This window comes from Metopolophium dirhodum, chromosome 6 (genome assembly GCF_019925205.1).
Source record: "Metopolophium dirhodum isolate CAU chromosome 6, ASM1992520v1, whole genome shotgun sequence".
Classification (NCBI taxonomy): domain Eukaryota; kingdom Metazoa; phylum Arthropoda; class Insecta; order Hemiptera; family Aphididae; genus Metopolophium; species Metopolophium dirhodum.
The window spans coordinates 360,375-386,761 of NC_083565.1; the positions used below are offsets into that span (position 1 = coordinate 360,375).

Sequence of the window (26,387 nt, forward strand, 5' to 3'; positions counted from 1 at the left end):
TAAAACTTTCAAACAGAATGTTGAGTAGGCACCTCATTGCTTTTGCAGTGTTTTTTCTTTTAAAAAAAACTTTTAGTTTCACAATTCTATATAATAACTAGTTATTGAAACATAAACCTTAGAGTTTTATATTATGATTTCGATTTGATTACATAACTGTTTCTCAATAAACTTTTAAAAATACAATATAAAATTAAAATACAATATTTTCAACACATTAAATAAAATAGGCAATAATTAGAAACGTTGTTTTCACGGCTAATTTATAACCCATACTCGTTAATCAAAATATGTATATATTTTAATTATTATAAATTATATACATATTTTATGTGTGAACGAGTTTATGAAAAAAATATGGTACCTAATACATAATATTATAAATATTATTTAAAAAATGTCTTATCCTAAGGACCCTACATGGCTAAAAATAAATAAATAAATATTTTCACCGGATGAACAATGTTATTGGTCTTATAATATGTAAGAATATTACTATTATGTCATAATATTATATTGTGTGAGAGCATTTGATAGTGTCAATTACTTATTACTAGTACCAACCAGCTAAATTAGTGTTGTTGATAAATAAAAACGCAACTTCAGACAGTATAATTATTATTCTTTCGTCTTCTGTTTTGGTTTTTACGTTTATTAATTTTTAACACAAACAAGAGCAAACTAAAAACAGCTGGATTTGTAACAAGCTACTTTTTGTCTCGGTTTACTCACCCCAGTGCTGGTCAGTGATGTGTTGTGACGCTTGAAACAAACTAATATATTAATAAATATATATGCGATTTCATATCGATGATATTTTTAATTATATTTTTACATAATTATTATGTAGATAGTCGATCTTTTTTATTCATCAATTTCCGACAAGTTAATCAAGTCAATCCGACAACATTAATCACGAGGAAGAGCTTCTGATATTCAGAAGTTATTCTTTCTTTTTCTCCCTCGGTCAACATATAGCGCCATCTGTATGTTTGCTATGCGAAACTCGCCAAAATACGTAAAAAATCAATAGGTAGCTCTGTTTGCAGACTGTTTAAATTGTACAACTCGTTCATTATTAAGATAAGGCAGTATGCTTTATTTGTTTCAAAAATTACAAAGAAATGTTAGAAAAAAATTGACAAAAAGTGTATCTATAAAACTAATATTTAAATAATAAAGTGCTGCTATAAGTGCATATAATTTAGTAATACATGTATGAATGACGATTAATTATGAAAAAAAAAATTGTTATAATTATAAACTTACATTCTATATAATAATATTGTATCATGGCAATATTATAGCAAATCGTCTATAATAGTTTCCATCTCAAACAGAATTTGACATCTTTAATTGAACAAAATGTTAAACGTTGAAAAAAATTAAAACCTAATTCTTACAACAAAAAATGATTGGTGCTCGATAAAATGATAAAATATTGAGTAAAATGCATAAACAATGCTATATTAATCGGTTATAAAAAGCTCTTCTTCAAAAATAAATAAATAAATAAGTATAAGTTGAATTTGAACGGAATGGAATAATTATTAATAGTATGATTAATAATAAAATTAGTTGTTAGAAATATTTAAATATAACTTAAAGACCTTGGAATAATAATCTTTGTATGCATTAACTAAGCTAAGTAATAAAATAAAATTGAAGTGCTAAAATTATTAGAATTAAAAAAATGGCGTATTATTCTTATGATTGTCGAATACAATACGCATTAGTATAAAATTATGACATCAAAATTACTGTTCAAAAAAAAAAAAATTCATAAATTGTTAGTTTATTATAAAAAAAAAAATGATACGTAAAAAATGTCTCCAAATTGAAATTATTTTGATGTAGGCGCTGCGTATGGACATCCCAAAAACTTGTCGCTGATCTTTCCGCCCTCACGAAGACCGCTAAGGAAAGCCCCATGGACCGTTGCAGGATAATTACGTATGGTATGTTCACCTACATAATATAAACAGACACAAAACGTATATATAGTTGACAGGTCGTATTTAATGACAATAATTGAACGTCTTCATTTGCATATATACCGCCCTTATGAGACGCGTGCAGTACGATAATGCATTCGAAATATTTTTAAATGCGTTGTAAAAGACGACGCAGACGTATATACACGTCATTTTGGATTTTCGAACGTTACTATATATATACTGAAGTATACATTTATGTTATGTACACAATGTACACCACGGTGATTAGGTATTGAAATTAATTTTACTCGGAAAATGTGACTTATTATTCGAAAAAAGACACCCCGTCATCTCACGCTCTCTTAAGTCGCCGTCACGGTTGTAAATCAGCTTGACAACTTCTTAAAGGAAGAGTAATCGGTTGACGTGTCAACGGCCCTACGACGCTAACTGGCAGGTGAGTCGGATATAATATAATAATAATAATATGTATAGGTACGATTTACGTCTCCGTTTTCAACTGCAGAAGAGCAATTGCAGGGGACCAGACGGTCAAATACTATTATGTATACAAGCCGTTGTTTGAACCCAGTTTCTTTTATTTTTTAAACTTAATTTTTGGGTCCTGACGTTATTTTATATTTTTAAAAATGAGTTTCTTTCGAGCTCTTCGATGGTTAAAAGACAATAACGCGCGTATACAGGATGATTCACCGACCATGCCAACCCCATTACCTTACCCCACTTTTTCCTTTAATAAAGAATTTATTCAAATTCTGATTTTTGGAATTCTTACATACTTAGAGACAATATTTTTTTTTTCAATTTTGAGTATTTTTGTTTTACTCAAGTAGTGTCCATGCGGTAATATACAATTACAAACTTCTATTTTTCAAACGAGAACCACCCTTTTAAACACTAAATTATTTAGTGGATACATTTTTTAAAAATTGTTATGTACCTATAATTTAAAATTCAAACAAGTAGTTTCAGTTATTAAAATATTAATACTTAGGAATAAAAAATATAAATTGGTTTTACAAAAAACATAAAATAGATATAAAATAATAGATCTAGTATTTATTATATACAATATGGACTATATTTTTACAAATTATCAATTTTAATAGATTAATATTTTCAAACCACTATTGTTCCCATATCTTCCAAACTCTATATCATGAATTCATGTTCCTTAGTATAAAATAGAAAACAAAATAAAATGACTCAAAATATAATCGTTCGAATTTTGATACGTCAAACTAATGTTTGAGTAGTATAAAAATCTAAGATATTTGAAAATATTGTCTTTAAGTATATATCTATGGTACCACAAACTGCTACTTGGCTATAAACAACCTCTTAGAAGGTTAATGACACACCTGCAGCGACCCTTATATTTTAGTTTAAAATTTTATTTTTCCGTTCTTACATTTTTCTTATCTTTAATTGTTATATATTATATATATAATAATTATGTATGTACTTAATTTCTCCTTTATAATTTACTGTCAATATACTATTATGTAAAAAAAGTGCTTCGCCCGTTAAATAAATAAATATTTAAAATTTCCAAAATTCAGATTATGAATAACTAAACATTATTGAAGATGAATAGGGGGGTCGTGCTTTGTGAATCACCCTGTATAAAATCGTATATGACGACGACAATATTATTAGTTTTGGAAAATATATCTCACCAGCAAAATAGAGTCGTTCGCTTCCGTCCGTCGGGTTCGAAGTCGTATTGGGTTCCGTGCTTCTGGAACACGAAACGGGAGCCGCTAGCAAGTCGTAATCGGAGCCGGAGGCACCTACTGCCACGAACGAATAAGATCCCCGTGCCCATGGATCGGCTCTCCAGCGAGAAACGACAGTTTCCTTCGGCTGAAAATAGATCACACGACGATGTAATAATAATACAATTAATAGGTATACGTATAACACACTGCATGGTTGCAACTTATAATATATGAATAATATTTTAATGTGTAGTGCAACAGCGTAGTAGGCACAAATAGTTGTTACATGCATATTTTATAGGCAGAGTTGTAAATTATCATAATGCCGTAGGTTTAACTTTATACGTCGTTGATAAAATAAAATACCTACTAAAAGCACTTGCATGAAATAACATATTTGATTATAATTTAAAATTATCATAATAATATTTTATAAGGTGATAGAAAATAAAACAAAAATTATCTTGAAACTGTTTTCGAATGAGTATGAGGTACCCACAAAATATTATATAATAAAATACAATACACTTGAATCAATGGGATTAAAAGATTTTACTTTCGTTTATTGTATTATGTTTTGGATCTTATTGTTGAGTAACATGATAATGAGGTAATTTGTAAAAAAAACAAAGAAAACCATACTCAAAACTACGAGAAAAAATATTACTATCTTATATTCATATAATAATATACTAAGTGCGAATATTAAAAATGAGAACTTGGGAGAAACGGAGATTGAAAGTGACATGTAACCAATTATTGCAGGAATAATATTAAAAATAATTTATCAGATTTTAATAAGGATCTTATCTGCAGTTATTCTGGGCTATGGACCTTAAGGGACTATCTAAAAATATAAAATGATAATTGTAATAATTGTAAAATTTAAAAATGAACAAAGTCGGGGGGAGGGGGGGGGTGAAGCGCGGATCTAGAAATCTGAAATGGGGGATGGGACAACTACATTTTTTTCCAGAAAAATACATTTATAGTTTTAGCAAATAACAGATTATAGATAACATTATAGATAAGATTATCCATTAAGAGAGATCCATAATGATGGATTTAAAGACATTTATTATACAAATATGAAATAAATACATTATATAAAACATTTTCTAAGTAGAAAGAAGTGGCCAAAGGCCCTTGGCTTTCACCTTGGATCAACACCCAGATTTTAGACTCTTCATAACTATATTAATATAGGTAAGTACCTACCTACTACGCACTGCATCGATCACTACAATGATATCACGTATATTATAAAATATATTCTCTTTCCAATCGTTTACTTACATCTGGAACGTTTGCTGTCCCGAATATCCCTCTCAACACCAACATGCACCTGGAAATAATGACTTCGTCCGATACGTCTTCCATGACGCTGGCCGCCTCACCGGCGACCAAGGCCAAGAGCACGGGCGCGCGGTAAAGGTTCCAGAACAGGAACAGTTCGCCGCGACTGGCTGTAGTGCTGCCGATGTGACCAAACAGGTTACCGTTGGGATCCCAAAAAATGCGGTCGAAGCACAACACCACCTTGTTGAGGTTACCAAAACCCAAACGTTCGATGGCGGCCACCTTCCAATCGGGCAACGGTGGCGAGAATTGCACAGTGTTCGGCAGCGACTGAGTCTTCGGGTTGGTGGATTGCTTCAGTACGCCCAAAGGCAATGTGCAGAGCACGACGTCGGCTGTAAATTAAATATTAAACGTAAATGATATTATAATAATAATATGTTTTACTATGCTCTTCTATATATAAATTGTAATAATATAATAAGATAATATACGTAACGAAGGTAAAACTAAAATTTACTAAACGTCCCGTCGATTAAAAAATGGCATCATAACTGCAGTTTGAGAACACCCAATTTTCCGAAGAGCACATTTAAACTACTGTAAACAAGCGTATATACAAGTTGTATATACTTGACGTATGGTATACGCGAATCGAGTAATAATTTAACTGTATATAAATATATTTATACAATACAAATATAATAATTATATAATACTATAGTAATTATAGCTGTGCAACCACAACCTTCGAACGGAAAAAAATTAACAAACATAAAATATGGTGCTATATGCCTATATCTGCGTGTACCCCAGATTAGGGGAAAATCAGTATCGCGGTAAATAAATCGAGATAGGCAGTTGAATATAGCACTTAGTATATATTCAAACGTGGTTAACCCTATAACAACCTATATAGGCGATGAAATCGAAATAACACTCCCTGAGCCTCGAGGAATATGTGCGCAAAATTCGGTGCTAATTAGTTCAGTACTTTATTAGCAGTTTCCCAGTCTATATTATATAAGCGCCACACATTCGTTTTTATATGCAATATAGATAAAGATGAGAGTCTTAATTTCGTTTAGTTTATTGCATAATATAAATCATAATACGAACAAAATATGTTGTTTTACTGCTATTTTGTGCTAGGTTGCAATTATATTTTTGCTTACAAATTAGAAATTGTAATTAAATTAAGGATTGAGCCATCCCAATCTCAACATATAACCGGCAAAAATACTTATAAAATTGTAATTATTTATTGATAAATATTATTTTATTGTCTTATGCAATAAAAATGTATATATGAACAAAAATAAAATAAAACATTTTATCGCACGGCATTATAAATAGGCAAATCAGGTACAACACTGCAGTCGTGGGTTCATTTTCCTATCCTTCTATCATAATTGTATTACCGTGTTTTGGTTATGAAGGTATTAACGACCAAATTGTTTTAAGGTAAAATGTTTGTTTTTGAGCATTAACTACAACGTTAAGAAACTTTTAATTATAATATCTTATAATTAATATAAATTATTTTATTCTATAGAACTAAGTTTGAATACGCCTTCGAAGTTTTGTGAAGGAGTGGAGCTGAAGCATGGACCGTAAAAAATTGTCCGAAATCAAATTATTTGAAACACCGTGCTGGATATGAGCGCTGAATATTTCCTACAACGAGAAAGTACGGGAAAAGTAATTATAATATTTAACAATTGATGCATCACATATTATTCCATTTGTTAACATGTAGTATATACGGCATACATATATGAATAAAAAAAGGTATATAAGACATATATTATGAAACAATACATAGCGTAGCCTGAGAACCATGATGGCCAATCTCAGTTTTACCAACTTTTGAGGGGGGACAAAATACAGTTTTGTAAGCTGGTATCCCTTTGAGCAATTGTTAACTCTAAAACGTGTGCTTATTGCACGTTTCTCAAAAGTTATTTTAATTAAACATTTTAATTCACTGAAAATTCATGAGATTGGCCTTTATAGTGGAATATTCACTATATTGTAATATTTATACATTATATAGGCTACCATAAAGATAAAAAAAGAAAAACGATGTCGAATATATGAAATTGGCCATAATAACAAACCATATTAAATAGGTCATCATGATGACGTTTTGATTTTTCACAGAGAATATAATCTCGTTCTAACTTCGTAACTTAAAAAACATTCAGGTCTCTCGCGTCTTCAAAACATTATTCCATTGATATTTAAAAAACACAAACACGAATTTGTTGAGATTGGCCATGAAGATGATTTTAAGGCGACGATAGGTAACTACAATAGTTGAAGAAAACTTAATTTATTTTAAGACTGATAAGAGAAAACCGAGAATCTAATTTTCAATGAAGGTTAGAGAAGCCAGAAGGTATTGGTAAAACCACTTTCAAAGACTTAGTAACAGAAGAAGGACTCTCAAAGTACAATTTAACCAATCTAAATATTGAAAAAAATAAAAATAGTTTGAATAATGTAAACACTTGAACATTTTGAGCCATTTTATCACAGACTTCGAAATATAGTATTAGGTACTTAATTATTACTTTTAAGCTTTTTGGCCTTTGTTATAGGCATTATAAATTTATTCCACACTTTTTACCCAACTAAAATATTTAGTTTTCAATTTTCTCCAACAATTTATAAAATACAGACGTTAATAATACGGGATAGTGCCTATAACTTATGCATTGTATGTGTTACAGTTAAAGTGTTGAATCAGTTAGTTTATGAAATAACTAGGTAATTTATAAAATAACTAAAGCTTGTAGGTAATGTATATAGTTTATACTTTAACTAGTTATTTTATGCATTCCCTGGCATCACTTAGTTAATGTGTCAAATTGTAAATAACGCCACCCCGCGCAACACGAATCAGACGGCGCGTCAACTGTACCGCGCTATACCACTCCACACGCCGCGCGACGCGCAACGCGCCGTGTGATCCCACCTTTACATTTCAACAATTTAATATAACACATTAAATCAGATAAGATTATCGGTGACCGCAATGTACGTTTATCGTGTTATTATAAGATAATCGTTTATCGTGTTATTATAAGATTTTTGTTGTTGGTATTTGGTACATGTATTATACAGGTTTAAAGTTTAGTAATAGTTTTACAGTCACACGTGTTCGCTGTTAGTTCGTTTGTCTCTACACTATTATTTTAAGTATTAACTATATTGTTCACAATGAATGAATTAGATTTAATGAAAGAAAAGTTTTATATTAGTGTTAAAAATCGTTTATTAAAACCAAATAGTGCAGTTTTAACAAAAGAAAAATATGCAAGTTTGATGATAGACGTGAGAAAAATGAAAATAAAAAAGGAATCTTCTCGTGACTATTGGTTAGAAAAACATTACGATATTGTAAAAATAAACGGCATTGAAAAATTAATACTACCCGTAAGTAATCAAAATGAAAATGTTAAATTATATGTTATGATTGAAGAAATATTTGATTATTTACATGAAATTCATATTTCTATTGGACACGGGGGCAGAGATCGCATGTTATATGAAATAAATAAACGTTATAAAAATATTACTCAATCTGATGTTAAGCAATACTTAGATTTGTGTATACCTTGCCAGCAAAAAAAAAAAAGTCAAAAAAAAGGTATTGTTGTAAAACCAATGGTGTTTGAAGATTTTAACAGCCGTTGCCAAATTGATTTAATTGATTTTCAATCTCAGTCTGACGCAGGGTATAAATTTGTTTTGGTTTATCAGGACCATCTGACCAAATTTTGTATTTTAAGACCTTTGAAATGTAAAAGAGCTGAACAGATTGCATACGTTCTTTTGGATATTTTTTGTTTATTTGGTGCTCCCTCAGTACTGCAATCGGATAACGGCCGAGAATTTTGTAATGAAATTGTAAATTCTTTAAAAGAGATGTGGCCCGAATTGACTATTGTCCATGGCAAACCACGACATAGCCAATCTCAGGGCAGCGTAGAGAGAGCAAACCAGGATATTGAAAATATGCTGACTACGTGGATGCAAAGCAATAATACCAACAAATGGAGTGAAGGCCTTCGGTTTGTACAATTTATGAAGAATAAAGCTTTACATTCCGGAATTAAACGTAGTCCATACGAAGCAATGTTTGGTAGTGTACCAAAAACTGGACTATCTTCAAGTCTTCTACCTAAAGTTATCTTGCGTAAAATGGAATCTGAAGAAGAAGCTGTAAGTCAACAAACTATTAACTCAGGGCTAGAGACAGAAACCCGATTGGATAATATCATCCATGTCTTTAAAGTTGTATTAATGTAATTGACTAATTAAGTATTTATTTATAGGATGACGTTACTGACGTAGATCGACCAACAGTTGGCACAGAAAAAGATATAGTTCATTTAAATATTGCTACGGTAGGAGGAAAAATTAATCATTAATTATTTTTATTATTTTTAAATTAATTATTTATTTATATTTTATAGGATGACGTTACTGACGTAGATCGACCAACAGTTGGCACAGAAAAAGATATAGTTCATTTAAATATTGCTACGGTAGGTCAATATTATATTATAGCTATTATATAGCTAAATTAGCTTTAATATTGTAATTACAAAAATAATTAAATGTTTTAAGGAGAGGAAAAAAGCTAAAGAAAATTTGGAAAAACAGGCAAAAAGAATGAAAGATTTATCAAATACTAAATTTGCGGTTGCTAATATTGGTTCTACAGTGCGTATCAAAATTCCCGATGTTGATAGAGGAAAGGGTGATCCTCGTTCAATTATTGCAGTTGTTTTAAAATTAACTGACGATGGGTTTTATCAACTGGGATGCAATGATGGTAAGAAAAATTTAAATAATACAAGTAATTTTTTATTTTTTATTTTAATTTTTTATTTATTTGTTACCTACCTTAAACATTATATAATTACAGGAGTGTTAAAACAACTATACTCTCGATCCCAGTTCACAGTATGTTCAGAAAATTTGTTAGCTGTAGAAGCTGTTCCAAATGAAAGTATTACATTAAGATCTGCGGCAACTGCGCAGTCACTGGGAACTGGTCAGGGTTTTTTTAAATGCACTTGTACCAAAAAATGTGACACAAAGCGATGTGTTTGTAGAAAAAAAGAGGTGTTGTGCAACTCTAAATGCCATAATAGCCTTACATGTACAAATAAATAAATAATATAACTATAATTAATTCATAATTCAGTAAAATAAAATATTATAATATATATTTTAAATTTTAATGTATTTTATACTTTAACGGATATCAAACTGAAATTGTACAGAATAACTAGATATTCTATGAAATAACTAGTTAAAGTACAATTTTCATGTATTATTTCATACTTTAACTAATATTCGTAGGTAATTCATGAACTACCTAGTTATTTCATAAAATAACGGAATTCAACACTTTAGCTGTAACATATGCACTTCATGGCTATCGAAGGTACATTTTGTCTATTGATACTGCGTTCAAAACTTCAAATAAGTTTATGAACAACTGTACAAAACTAGGTTATTGCGAAATAATGGAAGACCTAAAATAAATACAGAGGCTGTAATATAACAATAAGAACCGGTCAACTATATTATATTAACGAGTTGAAAAACAATACATACAAAAACAGCTCTTCCCGGTGTCGTTTTTATATTTAAGACTATTATTCCTATTATTAATTAATAAATCTCTAACTTGGCCAACAAAACCATACTTCATAAAAATAATATAATATCATTATTATACGGTAAAATATTAGTATTCAGAAGTAATATAAATATAATTATTATGTAATCACTACATAGTAGTTTACTGCTTAAATAATTATACAGTTAATATGGATTATAATATGTATACTTATTGATACTTTAAAAATCGGTATGCATCGTACTTTTCTATACTATCGCAATATCAGTCGACAAATAATAACAATATATTATAATAATTTAATACTTAAAATTTCAATGCCAGCAAAGACTACTATAACATATTATTGGGAACTAAAAATAAGTAATGTTATTAGCTGCTACAAAATAAAATTAAATATTATGACGCAATAATATTATAATTGATAACTTTATTGTTTATATTAAACGCGATGACTTACGACCCACCCCTTGTAAACTTCGTCGCATACACGGACCTGCAGTAGTAGGTACAGAATTTGACGGAGGCGCTTTGTGAGGCGCTTTACGTCATGGATGATTAATGAATGTTTAATGTGCACAATGAGAATTCGATTGAAAAAAAAAAACTAATCGGAAATAAAACGAATTTAAAACAATAAAAGGCTGACGAGACGTATTTGACCACGCATGATTGAAACAAACTTGTGTACACACAAGGGTTGATAATTTGATAATTTAAATTTTTTCTCCTAGCTCATCCGAAAACAAATTAATACAACATATTGCACTGAAAATCTGATGGTTTTTTTCTTTTGTAACACATCCGATTTTAATTTAAAATTCAAACACAAATCCAATAATAATACCGAAACCGTATCTAAATATCAATCAACGACCCCGACCGTGTTTTTAGCGCGTTATATTTATTTGGGATTTGGTTTCATGGTATAATAATATATTATGTATATTAAACAAGGTTGTGGGCGAATCGCAAACGTCAAAAAGTGGGATCTAAAGTAATTGGTAGATATCTCTATATAACCATTGGCAAACGATCGTTATTCGCTTAAATGTATAACGTTGTTTTCTTTACTCGATGTAAATAATAATAATACCTATACGTAGTTTATATTGTCAACATTTCAGTTATTAAATATTCAAGTAAGTACGTCTTATATTACATAAATTATGAAATATAAAATATTCAAGTTGGTATTGTTGATGTATTACTGTAAGTATCCTTTACCTTTATATGAAATTCCGCTTGAATTTGATCTAGGATTAGAAGTTGAAACTTCCACGCCGTTTGGGCCATAAGTGATTTGTTTGATAGCAGTATTTAACTTAATATCCAGGCCTTCTGCCATAGCTACAGGTACACACGAGTAACCATTTCGCACTGTAAACAGATAAATAATACATACCATTATTTCACGATATAAATTATATAATATAATATACGGCATATACCTACGCATTTACAAAAATTGAAATATAAAAATCACAATAGTAAAAAGTTAAATTTAATAGCGAGTCAAATGTATTGGTTTAAAACTGTTGACATAAGGAAAAAAAGTATTCGAACGTGGTTTTATTATTTATATTTTCTACATTCAAAACAGCCCGAAGGTATAAAAACAGAAAACAATTTTTCTTTTTCAACATATTTAATTACCTCTTGAGAATAATTTTTTATTTTCATATCCCCAGGGCTTGTTTTATCCTCCTCAAAACATGCAATTGTACCCAATTTGAACAAATAAAATAATAAAACTAGATAGGTCACTAAGGAAATCGAGTTTCGATATACTTTTGTCGGAGATTTAAATCATAACTTTTTCTGTATCGAACTATTGATTAGCATAATACAAAGTCATTGTAAAATTGTTTCTTTGTTTCTGCCGATAAAAAAAAACCAAGACACCCTTACAACACCTTATAATGTATAATACGTTATATTTGATATTTGTATAGATTTGACACGTAAAAAATGTCACGATAATCTGGACTACAGAACACCTATATAGATAGTTTTTCAAAAACAATACAGTGGTCGAATAATATTCTAATATTCTAAGACATAATATCATTATGAGACATCATTCGTTTTATAATAATTTGCCCTTCTCCTACAGGTTGAAATTTGCACAAAATAATAAAAATCGGGAGGAGGGAAATGACCGTTCCGATATTTTCGGTGCTCATATTATTATAACCCCGTTGTCGACCACATCACGTCATAATTATTAAAGGCATATTATTATAGTAGGTAGGTAGTTTTAACTTCATATCGTGTAAGTTCACGCAACGACTGCGCTCGGAAACACGGGAAGTTATAACTTACTGTTATAGTACTACAACAGCGGCGGTGTACGAACTATACGAAGACAAGGCACGGATTATCTTACGGGCGTTTAGGGAACTTTGGACTTTTGTTTACGGATCGAGTTAATTAGAACGACCGGCATAATAAGATTTCTGAAAGCACGCTGTTATTATACTCGGTCCCTATCCTGGCCAAAGACATAGTATAGTTGCACGGCACGAGACAATGAGAGCGAGTAGGGTATCGTAATATTATAATAATAATGATAATAATATGTTGTATAATATTAGTCGTAATATCACACCCGAGGCGAGGCGAATACGCAGAGAATCTGTTCATTGAAAATGTGCCGTTGTGCTTGGTATAGGTAGGTAATATGCATACCATAATATTACGAATCTGAAAGTCCCGGGACAAAGTTCTAATGGCAGTGTCAGCGTGTGTGTGTGCCTCAATTTGAAGAAATGTATAATTATTATTATCTTATCGTTTAAGTCGTCTCATCCGCCATACTATACATAATGGAAGAACACCAGGCTTACGTAATAACCTGTATATTATATTATTATAAGACATAAAGGTACGCGCTTATCATTATTATTTTACAAGATAGTATTTGTCTGAGGTGCCGTTATAAGTGAACAGCTTCCTCCACAAGTTATTCATGCGAACCTTTTATTTTTACCATGTACCAAATTCGCGTTTTGTTTTAGATAATGGATTGTAAATATCTTTATAAAATATAAAAAAAATTTATATTTTTTCACACTATACTAATCTAAATTGTCTTGATAATAATATTAACTATTAAAGTTTTCGGATTGTACTAGGTAGTATGCATATAAATAAATTCAACGACGATTACTTTCTTGTTCTTCGTTTATGAATCATAGTATTGCAGCTATAGATACTGAATAAAGTGGTTAAACGTCGAGATAATATAACTTACTATACTAAATAGGTAGACAAGTAAATAGCATCGGCTATGACTTATGCCTATGGCGAAGACTATATTATGTGCATTGAAAATGTGCCGTATGTAGTTGGTAGGTTGGTAGGTATCTATAGACAGACTATACAGGTAATATGTAAGGATTGGAAATTGTAGCATTTGCATGTTTTTTTTTTTGGGGGGGGGGGCTTTTAGACTTATTGCTATGTGAGCTAAAAATTATTTTGACGACACTAAGAAAAAAATATTATAAGTTTATAGTGCATGTTTAGTGATTTTGTAGTTTTAAGAGCCTATTTGATGATTAATGATACATGTATAATACAATTATTTGAAAAATTGGAAATATAAATAATAAATACATTATAATGAACCTATATTTATTTTAAGAGTTTTCACTAGTTTTATATAGTATTGTGTTTTTTAAATCCTTGGTTACATACAATTTTCCATTTGTATTAATAAAAATTATTATAAATTATTATAAACTTTGTAAAATATTTGTATGTTTATGAAAATTCCGAGTAAAATATAAAATTAGTGTATATTTGTACTTTTTTAAGCACATATAAGCATGAATATTTAGTACTTTTTAAGTGCATTAAATTACGAGCCCTGTACTAATATACGTATATTATAATATTATTACACATCTGAAAGTCCCGAGACAAAGTTCCAGTGTGTGTGTGTCTCAATTTGAGGAAATATATAATTATTATCTTATCGTCTGTTTTATGCACGAAACTATATAACAACTTAAAACACCAAGATTACGTAAAAATCTGTACATAAAATATACAAGATACGCGCACATTATTTGACATTATACTAACCATTAATAAAATAAGCTACACAATACACATGTCTAATTTTATCATGACGATGTTATTAACCAATAAAGTTTTCGTATCGTACAAGTATGTTTATAAATTCAATCACGAAAACAACGATTACATTCTTATTCTTCGTTTACGAATCGTATCGTAGCTTTAGAGTGTTTAAACGTCGAGAGGATAATATAACTTATCATACTAAATAGGTGGTTTAACAACATCGGATATGACTTATGCCTATGTCCGATGCCGTATACGTACCACTCCTATATATATATATATATATATATATTATATATATTATATACGTTAAAATAATAATAAATTATCGTTACCGCCATTGATTACTAACTGCACCGTACTAACTCGTATGTAACTCGTAGTTTTCCAACATGCACGACGTTTATACTAAATATTACAATTTATATTTTTTATACAGTAATTACGTTATCTTTGTTTTTTATTATTAGTTTTATACGATTGACAGTCATCGTAAACAATTCTATAACATAATATTTATAAACTCGAGATTTTCAGTCATAATATCTATATTATAATATTATGAATTTTTAAGTTACGACTCAGTGGTTTATTGTATATTATTAATGCAGTTGCTATTACTAATAATTTTAAACGAACACACGTTTTTTATTGTTAATGTTATACTTGTGCGTTTTATATTTTCCAAGTTAGAACTAGTTTGTTTTTTTAGTTTAAATATTGTTTGAGTGATTTGTTAAGCTGCAGTAACGCACAGAAGACAATATATTACTCTTGGACATTTAATGGATTTGTATTCGTAACAGTTGGTACTGCAGACTATTAAATTTCAAATAATATAATTCGAATACATCATTGTCGAACAATTTAATAGGGTGAACTACCGTTGGAAAATTTTAATACATTTACAATGTAAAGAGCTGCATACCTATTTCAGGACTATACAAGCAGTGAATTTATACCTTCCTGACGATTAATATTTAGTATAGCACTATAGCAGTCTTATACAGTAATTAAAATTAATAATAAATAATAGGTAGTGGATACAGTATAGACTATAGGTAGAGTAATTATTATTTTGGTATCTAAATAATATAAGTACATCGCTGCAATATAGATATACAAGCACATATTATTATTGCATTAGTTATAGCTGGTTTTGTCGTTATTAACTGGTCTTGTACTCTAGTCGATATTTTATAATTTCAATAAACGCGACGAGTTGTTGTATTTGGAAATTCGATAATATTAATCATAATATAATGTCGTACAATATTTCATTACATACAGAAAAAGAACACAATAATGAAATGCTTTTCGTTTTATTTATTTCAAACTAACATTTATTAAACATGGCCAACTATGGTCGTGATCATTCGGGATTTTCATTTAAGATAAATGATAATAAATATTATGCGTTGGAAATAAAATATATTATTAGATTTGGAAACAATCTAGGCGATCGTATAAGTTTTATGGCTTAAATACGTATTGTTTTTAGTGTGCGTTTTAAATTATTTCCAAAACAAATGGTTTGGGAGCAAAGAAATTGTTGTTATAACTTTATTTATTGGAATGGTTTATATTGAAAGTGTTTTTGGTAGTGACTGTAAAAATGTTACATTTCGTAATAATTATAAAAATAGCCAAACATCTGTAGACGATAAAAAAAAAACAACTTAATTATCTAATTAACATGTTTAAAATATTTCCACGATCATGAACAAAAACCTGGTTATTGTATTGGCTATTAATAAATAAATAACCTTTAAATACACAATTACTTTAATTGATATCATGGTAGTTGAATTGAATCATTGTACCTAATTCGACGACTAATAATACTATTATAATGTCACTCATTGTTGTAATTTGTGACGGTACTATACAACTCTCTCCGTTCAAAAGAAAACTAATTGGTTAGCTTAGATTCTCATTTAATCCAGATTAAAATAAGTGAATAATAAATATATCTCAAATGTTTGAAGTAGCAATGGGTAAAGGGTTAGCTTAAGATTTTGAAATTGAATAATTATTTCCTAATAAACGGGAGTTTTCTCATTTTGCAAGTAATTTTTACTTTGAATTAAAAAAAAACTGTTTTTTTTTTGTTTTTAGTCGATACTTGTGCACTTTAAATAGGTACTTAAGACATCGTAATATGCGATGTGTTCCATATTAACTTATGTTAATGGAAACAATGTTTTTTTAGTGATTTTGTTCACTTGCATCAAATATATGAGGTAATATAATGTAATATCTTTTATAGCTGTGTAGTATTCATTATTTATGCACGTGTACAGCTTCCCAGAGACACAATTATAAGAAATAGTTAGACAAATCTTGCAAATAAAATATTGTTATAAAGAATAATATAGTTTAAAATTTCAATGTATTTTATAAACTATTGTTTTTTTTAAACATCAATTTTCCGATATTTTTCTACAAAAATTACAAGAAGTAGGTGCTTATTATTTTCTTTTTAACTTGAGACGACCATTGTCTTCTTTATTATAGAAACATATTATTATTATATTTTAAACATTAAAAATATTGCAAATCACGTTGAAATAACATAATACATAGCAATAGATTGTTTTAAATACAATACATTTAAACTTCGAGAAACACAGTAGTCATCAATAGTAGGAACAGAATATTGTAATCATCATTGTTCAGGTCATCAATTTTACCTTTCAAGAGTATAATATGATTTACTTATACTCTTTAATTTTACACCAAATACATAATATGCGTTACATATAAAAATCATTAAATGCTTTATCAAAACAACTGTGCAAACTAAGGTTTTTTTTAGCTAAAATTTATGAATTATATTTTGTGCACTTGTACATTGTATTTCGAAATGTATTATTCATGTTTCACGTATGGCTCTCATTTCATTGAAACTGCCACCCGACGCGCCATTACACCTGTAATTACGCGCCTGTGAATGTGGTTCGGGATGGGTTGTAACCGGGTACCTATATATAATTCAATAATATCTTAAGTCACTAAAAAAAACTGCGTACCCCGACTTTGACAAGATTAACCATTGAACGTTATTTTTTTAGCTTCTCGCTTAATATATAGTTTATTTCCACTTCGATTTCGTTTAGATAATCCGACACGTTTAGGTATATTATGTTTAAAAACCGATCGATCAGTGCACATAATATTTCATTACAGGAATAGTGTTTGTGTTAAATCCTTTAACGCGGATAATATATTATCACTTAAACCCTACTTCGTCTATTGAGTTGGTCCACTCCATTACGCTGGAATGATGAAGACCTATCGCAAGTAATTCACATCGAGAAAAGAAATTACAATTTAAAACGTTCTTCATAATTGTATTATAATATTATACTCGACGAATCGAGTGAGCGATTATGCGAAAATGTAAAAAAGATTTACCGATTGTGTCACGTAAACTAACAATATCACGTAGTTATTTAGCAGTACACGAATTTGTAATATTGCCGTTTCTTTCACAATGCTATTTTCCTCTCAGTCCACCATTCACACGTTTCTTTCGTTAAAGTATACCTATTATGCAGGCACGCTTACGTTGCCATAACATTAGAATCTGAGGCTTATGTTATCCCTGTAAAAACGCAATTAACCTCGTTTACATAAGTGATTCGTCTTATCAAAAGCCGATCGCGCACGCAGCGTGTAGTGAGGTTTTGCGTGAACGGTCAGTGCTGCAGCAGCCGCCGCGGTGAATTGGAGAAAAGTGTTTTGGTCCATAAACCATGTGGGTGTGACTGATTACAGACGACTGGCCAACGTTAATGTTATGTATAGGTGGTGTATAATATTATATAGGATATAATAATATTATCACGTTGTATTATAAATTATAATATTATATACCTACATGCGCTCGAGGTCTAGATGAACATTGTCCGGATACCGTTTTTTTTAAATATTAAAAAAAAAAAGGAATACCGCCTAAATTTACACTAATGGGACCGGATTACTACTTAGTCGGTGAACATTAATATGTATATTGTATATATATATATGAACGGCAGTAATAGTAAAAAAAAAAAAAATCGTTCTAATTTAGATCAGAAACGGATAAAGTCAAACTGTAGGGGGTTCAGTTATAATTGCTCCGATCAACACTACGGCACGGTCAGATACGTATTAAAGTTTTATCAAGATCCGATGTTGGCCATCTCACCACACCCTCTCACCCGTCCCCGTCGCCTACCCGTTAACGGTCGGCCCGTTGCCCACTCTTCCGTCGTCCACGTCGTCGCTGTCGTTCGCCGAGCAGTCTCGCTCACTTCTGACGACTGTCGGAATAATACAACTAATGCGCCCATTTACTACATATAGGTATTATCGAGTCGAATATTAAATAATAATAATAATAATCAATAGCAAGCCGTAATATTATTGCTGCTGCTGCTGCTGTGACGTGGACGACGCGATGGGCACGGGTCAAGACGTAAGGTAAGACTTTTGGTATACTATGTTTTTTATAAGACATTGTCATGTCCATATATATATACACACATGTATATCGTATATACCTACTTATAGAGTATTATACGACACGACTACAATCGGTTTACGATGTTATACATAGACGAGAAGCGGCGGCGGGCGTCCGAGGGAACGCCATACTTATTATAGCTACTCCGTTTTAATTACGCCGATCGATAATCTACGGGTCCGTCTTGATAATAATAAATTGTATGTACGCGTATAATTATAATATAATATTATAGGCCTTAGTCGAAGAAGCTACAAAACGTTCAGGAATTTCATCGCGCGATCGAGTGCCGATCAGGTACGAAATTGTAACAAGTTATATTGTGCACGCGAAATAATCCATTAAACTGCTGCTTCTCAGGTAGCCCCCTCCCCCCCCATTGACTGTGATGACCTTAGAGTTTTATCAAGATTAATAAAAAATAAGAAGTGTAAGTAAAAGACATATTGTATTTGTATACTTAACCCTCCCCCCCCCCCCATACAAAATTCCTGGTTACGCCACTGTTGCTGCTGTTACACGTCTGAACACTAAAAGATAAATAATACAATATAAAAGTACACCTAAGTACAATTAATGTTTACTAAAATTTTTTGTAAATTTTAAAGGCGTTTTTCACCATATTATTATTATGATTCTCATCATATGCCCAAATACTAGTTGAGATTTGGGGAGGGGGCTATAACCTTATTATAAAAGTATTGAATAAGCATACAAGGAAATGTTTGGTGGGTTGGACTATTGACATTTTATTTATTTTTTAGGAGGTTAGCCCCTTCCCATTTGCTTCTATGATTTACACACTACTATATATTATATACTATAATCTATAACCTATGAAAACTGCACAGATTTTTGTGAGTGCGATGGACTTTGCTGTGGATCGTTTACACACACGCACAAATATACATTATCACAACATACGTCGTCGTATATAATAATATTATGTTCGAGTTGAATCCTTAAATTACGCTTATTGCAGCAGACTGTATACGGCCCAACAACAATTCGATAGCCACTGCTGCAACACACCAAAGACTTGGACAGTTTCGACTGACGACGTAATCGGTTGTAAGTGCACACAGGTCGATCGTAGGAATTATTACCGGATAATACCCAAAACACATAATAATAATAATAATATACGTATAGCTGCTCCTAATCTCTTCAGGTCTTGTGCGTCGCCACTGAATTGTGTGATTCGTGCGAGCAGTACCAGCAGCAGTTGTACGCGTGGCCCATCATATAATCAATGCCTATTGACTATAATAATAATTATTATATTATTATTATACCTACAATAATTTATTGTGTGGGTATTATAGGGTATTATAATATCGTCTTTACATAACAAAACGGAGCTTAAATCGTTATGGCCTTGTTACGGCCAACCGTGGATTTGGATTATTCGAACGAATGGATTCAAACGGGTTCTAAATATATTATGCAATATATTATATTATATAGTTATTATGCAATATATTATATTATATAGTAGTAGTACCTACATCGTCTTGTATTACTCGTAGAATTTTGGTTTTTGTTTAGTCTCTTTACTCTTTAGAGACATAAATACATTTTAGTGTTTTAGAAAAAAATATTATGTTGTGTTTAATCCCCCAAAACTCGAAAGTATTCGAATATTTAAATAATGCGTAGCTAACATTTATTTATAAACTATCAAACGTCTTGTTAACATCATAACCCATTATCCGGTGTAACCGTTGATATTGATCTGTTAATATCTTTCAAATTATTCATATACTTATTATACTATCGTAATTATTGTGTTTACATTTTATTTACGTACCTATATAAAACAGTATATAATTGACATTGTGTGAATTGGAGGAAACTATAATATTTATGACCGTAATAAAAACGTCAATTAGTTAAAACCAACGGTGATAATTATCAGTAGGTAGGTAACTAACCGTAAGATTGTCTCTCGATTAAAATAATTAAGTCTGTATAATATAATATAATATCAGAATGTGTGTCACACGACGCGGAAGACGCCGTAATCGCGTCGTTTAACTTTCAATGGAAAATCAACGTATACAATTTATCGTATGATTGAAGTCATAATACGGGGAAATAATAAACCAATTAATGTAAGTTATAACGGATTAGGAACCGAAGCGGATCCAAATTCCAAAGATTTGTAGCTTGTAAGTTGTAACAAAGGATAAATATTCAATTTTATATCCGAGCACGGATAGACCATTCCAAAATGAAAATAATAATTGTCTAGATCCTTTTAATTAGCTACTTTTTCAAAGTTTAGACTTCATTCTATATATATATTATACACGAATAAAAAAATTATTATTTACACATAAAACATATTATGTTATATTTTAAGAAATCTATGGTCTTGAGATAATTGTAAAGTATAGCTTTTTTTTGATACGGAAGCATAAATAATATTTTCCCCGTAGTAGGTATCTACATCTGGCCAGGTGTACTACTGTACTGATATGATGGTAAATGTTAATGATTCCGAACTATAACCACATCACTACCAGGCCACTTACGTACTTGAATGTTTAAAGCGAAAAATTGTAGATCAGTATAAAAAAAATGTATTTGATGTGGTGTGGTTACAAGTTAGCATATTACATATATTAAAACGACGATTTTTGAGTGAGAGACCGGTCGACCACTCTATCTAACTTATCGCCTACGCCGGATTTATTAGGAACTGAATAAAACATATTACATTGGTACAATCAGTGGCCCCAGCACTTATGGGTTATATATTTGAAGTAGGTCACGATATCACTTTCTTTGAAACCTGCGTTGAGGATTCCTTAGTAGTGTTCCTTTGATAAAGAGATCCTTTAGGGGGTTGGGATGATTTTCTAGTCACTATAGTGAAAGCGTGTATAAAAGAGGCATATAAGACGTGTTCTTCATCGATAGTTTTTATATTAAAACCGTTAAGTAGTGTTTGATTGGAGATATATGGTGGAGGCTATAATTACGATTATACAATATATATAATATATATATATGCATTAAGTACCTATAATATGTCATATTGTCATAGTATTTTCGTACTCTTGAGACTTTTTAAGGCACCCTATAGCACGCTTCGGGCGCCACCACTGCAGTATAATATGATAAAATATTAAATATAATATGTCATGTTTATATACAAAACTTTTTTTTCTCATACCACTCATGTGCAGTATTATGTGCAGTTTTCCTTGCTACCGCCGCACCGGTGCGCACAGCTTTCCACGTACCACCGTGTAGTAGTAGTAGTAGTATAGCCGCTTTTGCGTACCACCAGCGGTACGCGTACCACGATTTGCAGAGAACCGCTGCAATATATTATTCGACACGTAGAATAGACGAGGTAGGTAGGTACTAAAGGTTAGGCTACGCCGCGGTGGAAAACACGTAACACTTAATGGGGCACCGGCGGATTATATAATATACGCGCGCGAATGTATACATATATTTTATATTTATTAGGGGAGGATAACGTCGCGGGGATAAACGCAAAGCTCTATATACAACGCAGCTCGCGCGTGTCTATATCGTTCCCCCTTCGATACATTATATTATGCAGTACGTATATATGTATATATACAATATAATATATTATTGTATTACTGTCGCACAATATAACTGCCGCCGCCGACCGGGGACAGGCCTCGGGCCACACAAATCACGAACACTCTACTACCCTTCGCGGAGCGCCACCCCAGCGGTCCCGGCGTATTACCCCCGTAGTCGAATATATATAGTCTCTTTGCAGTCGTCTTCGTCTTCGCCGCTCGCCACCGTTTCCTCCGTCGTATATCTGTGCCCATGATGGTTCGATTATATATATCCCGAGCACGCGGCTTTGCCGGACTAGTAATTTTAATTAGGAACGTGACACGACCATCCGTCCGTCCGTCTCATATATATATATATATACATATACGCCCACACCCGGCACTGTATTATTATTATTATTATTATTATTATTACTGCTGCTATAACTATTATATTGTTTACAGGGTATATGCATTTAATATACACCTCTATACAGCGAATTCCAACGCCACCGCCCCCACGGGGTCTTTTGTCATTGCGGACCACCGCAACCCCTAGGACGACGCGAAATGCGATACAATCGCGCGCGAGCGCTCCGAGACGCCGCCGCGGGCTCATTCCGCGGCCAGAGCCCCCTAGCGCATATAATTAATAGGATTTTCCGATCGCGGTCCGTTCTGCTGCGGCCTAAAATGTTTAAGCAAAGGTTTCCACGGCTGCGACCGCGGTGGTATATAAAATCGTCCGCAACTATAATTGTACGCCTAGCTTCTACCGCTGCAGTATGATGTCGGCAGCAGTGACGTTTGAGTGTTTAACACAAGACGTCGCATTTGCTGCCGATGGAATTCGGGCGCATCCACGATGCTGTAGATCGACGGAAAACGGCCTCGATTGCAGTACCAACACGAACTCCCACGAATTTCACAGGTTTTCTTTTTTTAAATATAGTGAAAATATACCTACCCTAACGGACACCTACCTATATCTCCGAATAACGGATGGGTTTTTGGTTAAAAAACTATATATTGAACCCTCTGAATATCGGCGGACAAGATATCAGAGTGTGTCCGGTATTTAGAGGTTTCGCTGCAGGAGGAGTTTTGAAAACCGGTTAAGAAGCACGCAGGGTAGTATTCGGCACCAATGCGTACCTATATAGCTATTGCTATATAACTAATTTATGAAGTACGGTGTGCTATGATGTTATAATATATCTGGACGAAAATGAAATAATCTATCATATCATTAGCGTTTAAAAAACTATAAGACCCCGAGTAAAAAAAATGAACGAAAATACCACCCCTCATAATAGGATAATTGTTTGTAAAAAAAATATATAAATATCCAAATAATAATGTGTATACATAATAATAAATATTTATGATAATAAAAAAAATGTAAATATACATTTAAAATATATATTCAAGTAGAATCCTCGGGATTCTATGTTTATAAAGTTCAAGCTCAAGCATTTTTAACTATCGATAAATACATCTTTTATCTTAATTAATCTATTGACTCTCTTTATTAATTAATTCTTAAACTTTTTTTTAAAAGATACTTTATTTAAATGTTGCTCATTAATGATTATTATTTTCTCGGAATAAAAAAATGAATACGGAGAATTAATTTTAATTTCGTTAAATAATGTATCAGTAATTTCAAACTAGAGTAGGTACCGATATAGCCGAGTAATCCATTAAAAAAATCTAATATTTACAATAGTTGGTAGATACAAAGAGTTTTATTTTATAGTCCTTTGTATGAAATATTTTTTTATTAGTTTAGACTCAGAAAATTATGAAAAAAAAAAAATAATATTACTCAAAGTAGGTACCTACTAAAATTAATTTGCCGTTTCCTTGATAAACTTTATTACCTTTTACGTTATGTAGGTACCTTTCGTAGGTACTTATACCAACATTAAATTATGCTATTAATTATTATTATTTTTCTTTATTGTTATTAAACATTACAAAATAATATGAAGACCTAAGAGCTAAGGGGACGAATGATTTTTAAAAAACAAATTAGAAAACTTAATTGTCAACAATATTATTTTTCTTTGAAATATGTGATTGATCATACTCATTAGTCATAACTCATAACTTATAACTTTATAACAATCAATTTTCCGTTTGTACTTTGCAAATCGTTGATTCATTCAAAGACTTGGCTAGTTTATACTATTATAATATATGTACCTAACATTGTTCATCATTATACTATATATTACTATAATACGTTCTACAGATTATAATTAATATATATGCTTCTAAAAAGTGTGTTTATATAGTGATGTAAATAATATATTCGACGTACAAATAAACAATTTATTTACATGCATTATACGAAATAATAGTGTTATAATATAATGTCTCGAATATTTAAATCGCTATTATTACCATGACTTCAAAGCTAAATAATATATTGGTATTTATTTCGAAAAAATGTTAAAATCGATATTTACATAATACAATATAATGTACGACGCTCTCTAATGTCAATGGAACAATTTACGCGAATCGGATTTTCTGTTTGAACATAGTACATTATATTATAATATATTAAATTATAATATACGTGTTCTATATCAAAAATGAGTTGGCACACACGCGGGCAGGCTATACTTATTATTATTATTATATTATATACAAGCACGCGGAAGATTATAGCACACACACACACACTGAACCGTCGTCGACGATGAGAATGTATTATTATTATTACTATTACACCTTTGACAGAGAATTATCATATTGTACCGTTCGGTGGTGGTATTCTTGTCGGCCGATAATGGGTTTCTGGATATGGAGACGATAAATCGCCGTGCGCACCGTGGTCCCTACGTAGGACGAAAAACTCCGATGACCGCGAAACTGTACATAGCTATGGTATATACACAATAGTCCAATACTATATATATATAAATATAGTATTGTATAATATACCTACCGATATTGTAATGTATAATTTATAATAACATGGTCTATAATATTATTATAATATAGTGTGGTCGAATTCGACGATTATCTGGTAGGTACTATAGGTACTAATAGTATAAAATACTACTATATAGATTCCATGACGATAAAATTGAAACGTGTATGTATAAACGTATATTATGAATAGCTGATGATGGTGTATGACGCGACTACGACACGGTGCTTTAATTGATATAAATATATTATGCGAGAAAAAAAAATAGTAACCATTCGAGTACCTATATAATATATAGGTACCTAATATATACTACTTATAACCTACACATACGCGCGGTCGAAAAAATCTTATCTCGATCGATACTGCTGAGCAATACGCGGACTTGCAGTAGACGTCGTATATATTATGTATAATATATAGTACCTAGGCGTATATAGGTAGATTTATATGAATAATTAATCGTTATTTTTTTCATCTCTGTTGATTCGCGAATGCAAATGCAGATTAAGCATATTAAATTATACAATTAGTCGTTCTCGAAATTTATTTGACATAGGTAGCTGGTAGGTCGTAGGTGTACTAGAGTTGTAAAATAAAAACAAATTTGCGAAATAGTGCGCGTTATTATATTATGTATATTGTATATT

At 31.1% G+C, this 26,387-nt stretch overlaps 2 protein-coding genes across 5 annotated transcripts in view; one reads left to right on the top strand and one right to left on the bottom strand.

Annotated features, from left to right (window-relative positions):
- Positions 1–1,103: 1,103 nt before the first annotated feature.
- The window catches only part of LOC132947862 (lysine-specific histone demethylase 1A), a 418,533-nt gene continuing 393,249 nt past the window's right edge, over positions 1,104–26,387 (bottom strand). For both annotated transcript variants that reach the window (XM_061018095.1, XM_061018094.1), the window contains 4 exons: positions 11,868–12,020; positions 4,976–5,373; positions 3,638–3,824; positions 1,104–1,968 (listed from right to left, as the gene is read on the bottom strand). In XM_061018095.1, coding sequence (XP_060874078.1) covers positions 1,844–1,968; positions 3,638–3,824; positions 4,976–5,373; positions 11,868–12,020 — 863 coding nt within the window. In that variant the 3' untranslated portion in view covers positions 1,104–1,843. The remainder of the gene's footprint in view (positions 1,969–3,637; positions 3,825–4,975; positions 5,374–11,867; positions 12,021–26,387) is intronic.
- On the top strand, positions 7,693–10,230 carry LOC132947439 (KRAB-A domain-containing protein 2-like). Of its 3 annotated transcripts, XM_061017725.1 has the most exons (5): positions 7,693–9,264; positions 9,321–9,393; positions 9,463–9,534; positions 9,617–9,824; positions 9,918–10,230. In XM_061017725.1, the coding sequence occupies exons 1-5, from the start codon at positions 8,204–8,206 to the stop codon at positions 10,166–10,168; spliced, it is 1,665 nt and encodes a 554-aa protein (XP_060873708.1). In that variant the 5' UTR covers positions 7,693–8,203; the 3' UTR covers positions 10,169–10,230. The 3 variants fall into 3 exon arrangements, with proteins under 3 accessions (XP_060873708.1, XP_060873706.1, XP_060873707.1); XM_061017723.1 differs by having other exon boundaries at positions 9,617–10,230; XM_061017724.1 differs by having other exon boundaries at positions 7,693–9,208; positions 9,322–9,393; positions 9,617–10,230.